The sequence below is a fragment of the Scylla paramamosain genome, chromosome 22 (assembly GCF_035594125.1).
Source record: "Scylla paramamosain isolate STU-SP2022 chromosome 22, ASM3559412v1, whole genome shotgun sequence".
NCBI lineage: Eukaryota > Metazoa > Arthropoda > Malacostraca > Decapoda > Portunidae > Scylla > Scylla paramamosain.
Genome location: NC_087172.1, coordinates 13,629,930 through 13,632,429, shown reverse-complemented (window position 1 = coordinate 13,632,429; position 2,500 = coordinate 13,629,930). Strand labels below are relative to the sequence as shown.

The 2,500-nt window shown below is 47.9% G+C and overlaps 1 protein-coding gene across 1 annotated transcript in view; it reads left to right on the top strand.

The window, feature by feature from the left end:
- The window catches only part of LOC135111594 (vascular endothelial growth factor receptor 2-like), a 24,745-nt gene that overhangs the window by 16,932 nt on the left and 5,313 nt on the right, over positions 1-2,500 (top strand). The window contains 4 exon segments of the mRNA XM_064025062.1: positions 56-283; positions 512-671; positions 1,952-2,178; positions 2,424-2,500. The exon segment at positions 2,424-2,500 is cut by the window's right edge and continues 60 nt beyond it. Coding sequence (XP_063881132.1) covers positions 56-283; positions 512-671; positions 1,952-2,178; positions 2,424-2,500 — 692 coding nt within the window.

Below are 2,500 nucleotides of genomic sequence, written 5' to 3'. Positions count from 1 at the left end.
ATATGATGGCGGTGGCAACGCTGTGTGTGCTAAGTAGACCTGTGCTCTGGTACAGACAAGCTGCTTGGGACAGGGGCATTCGGGAGGGTGTACCGCGCCACGGCGCTCAACCTTCGGCCCGGCGAGACCCACACCACTGTGGCTGTCAAGATGATGAAGTCCCGCACTGACTGCTCACAACTCAAGGCTCTGCGCTCCGAGGTGAAGATCATGATCCACATTGGAAGGCACGCCAATATCGTCAATCTCCTTGGTGCCTGTTCCAAGGATCTCGCCTCCAAAGGTATGTTGCTGCTGCCGATACTGCCGGTGGTAGTACTGATGCTACTGCTGGTGCTGCTGCTGCTGCTCCTAAAGGTAGCCAAGAGGGTAGCAAAAGTAGTGGCGGTGGCAGTAAAGATGGCACAATGTGACCACTGCCTGAGAGTTTCATGAGGACTAAATCACTTGCCACACTAATCCTTGCCCCGCTCCCACTCAGCCTCTCCCTTGCCTTCCCTTCTTCCTGCAGGGGAGCTGCTGCTGCTGGTGGAATACTGCAAGCACGGCAACATCCTCGACTACATGCGCCGCCATCGCCGCGATTTCGTGAACCAGATCAACACTGAAGACAAGATCGACCCGAATTTCCGTGAGCCGCGACCCAGACACAGAAGTGACTCCAGCTCAAGGTAGACTATTCTTTCCTTTATTGTGTACACGAGTGCTGAGAGAGAGAGAGAGAGAGAGAGAGAGAGAGAGAGAGAGAGAGAGAGAGAGAGAGAGAGAGAGAGAGAGAGAGAGAGAGAGAGAGAGAGAGAGAGAGAGAGAGAGAGAGAGATTCATAAAGGCGTCTTCGTATCTTGCTTGCCTGGGGGAACAGCGCCTGTAACAAGAATGCGGTCCACAATCCTTACCAACGATGACAAGAATTATTTCAAGTCATAATTGTTACGTTGCAATTTATTTCCAAAACTGAAAAAAATATACATGAACCTCTCAGTCGGGGACGAGTCACCGACCAGTCAGCGAGTGGTCCCCAACTTGTAGTAGACCCGCTCGCACACAGTCAGACACAAGGATCACTCACCGTGTGCTCGGGAGGAGGTGTGAACCATTCACAGCTAGTCGAGACCCACCACCGATAACTTCAGACTGCACCAGACCTCTTCCTCACACCAGACCACTCGGCGAGTGGACGTTTGACAGGTCGCCGAGTGAAGGCATCAGATCAGTCGTAACTTATCGGGAACCGGTCTGATAACCCTGGCGTGACTGGGGCACTGTCCAGAGCAGTGAAGGTGTTTGCATCTCCTGGCACATGCGGGTGCTGGCCCGTGATTGGCCGGTGCAGTGAGCACCGCTGGGTGACGTGACCCCCTTCCTCACTGGCTAGGAGGTGACGTGGTGCTTTCCCACGGTCTACTTTTCAAAGTGGGTATGATTTGTAGATGTTGTGCCTGTGTGTTGATAGATGGCTCTAAATTGGAGATGTATATGGCTTCTTCGAACAATAGTTGGCGCAGGTCTTGCAAAACAAGATCATGCTTTCTTATAGAAGCTTCACGTCCCCGGAATACGAAACAGACAAGTCATCGAAAACATCATCAATAAAAACGTCAAGCAAACAGACCCAGGTCAGACCTTGCAACTCACCCTTTACTGCATATAAGACCCAGGTCAGACCTTGCAACTCATCCTTTGCTGCATATAAGACTATGAAAACACCACAACTACTCATCAAGAACCACCACAAACAAAAAAATACATAAATAAATAAATAAATAAATAAATAAATAAAATATATATATATATATATATATATATATATATATATATATATATATATATATATATATATATATATATATATATATATATAATTATCATATAGCATAAAAGTTCTATTTCCTGACGGACGTGAACCACAACAGCACAAGACGGCAACACTCATCCCTTGCATTACTTCCAGGAGCCACACTTCTCATGGTCTCAAGTACACACATCTCAACTTTCATCAAGACAACGTGTTCTATGGCACCACTCAGACTTCTGACGGACCCCCGGCCACATCCACAAACCTTCTGTCCCCTTGTAATACTGACGGCGACGCTGGCTGTCGCCCATTCCGAGCCAGGACGGTGTCGGCTTCCTCCAGCAGCCACCACGTGGCCTCTGACAACAGCTTTCTTCCATGCGGTAAGGTTGCGCTCGTTTTAGTGTGCTACTGCTGCTGTTATCTTGTGCTTGCTCTATTTATTACTGTTGTTGTTGATGATAATGATGTAATAATGGTGAAGATATTTCTTTGGATTGCCTTCATGAGCTGGTAACAATAATAATAATAATAATAAAGATAATAATAATAATGAATACAACATCAACTACAACAACCGCTGCCCTCGACCTTGCATTACCTAAAAACTCTCCCTCTCTTCACGCAGAGACCACCGCCGGTACATCAGCCACCACCATCAGCAGTCACTCCTCCAGTTCCTACCAAGCGCCCCTCTGCTCGACT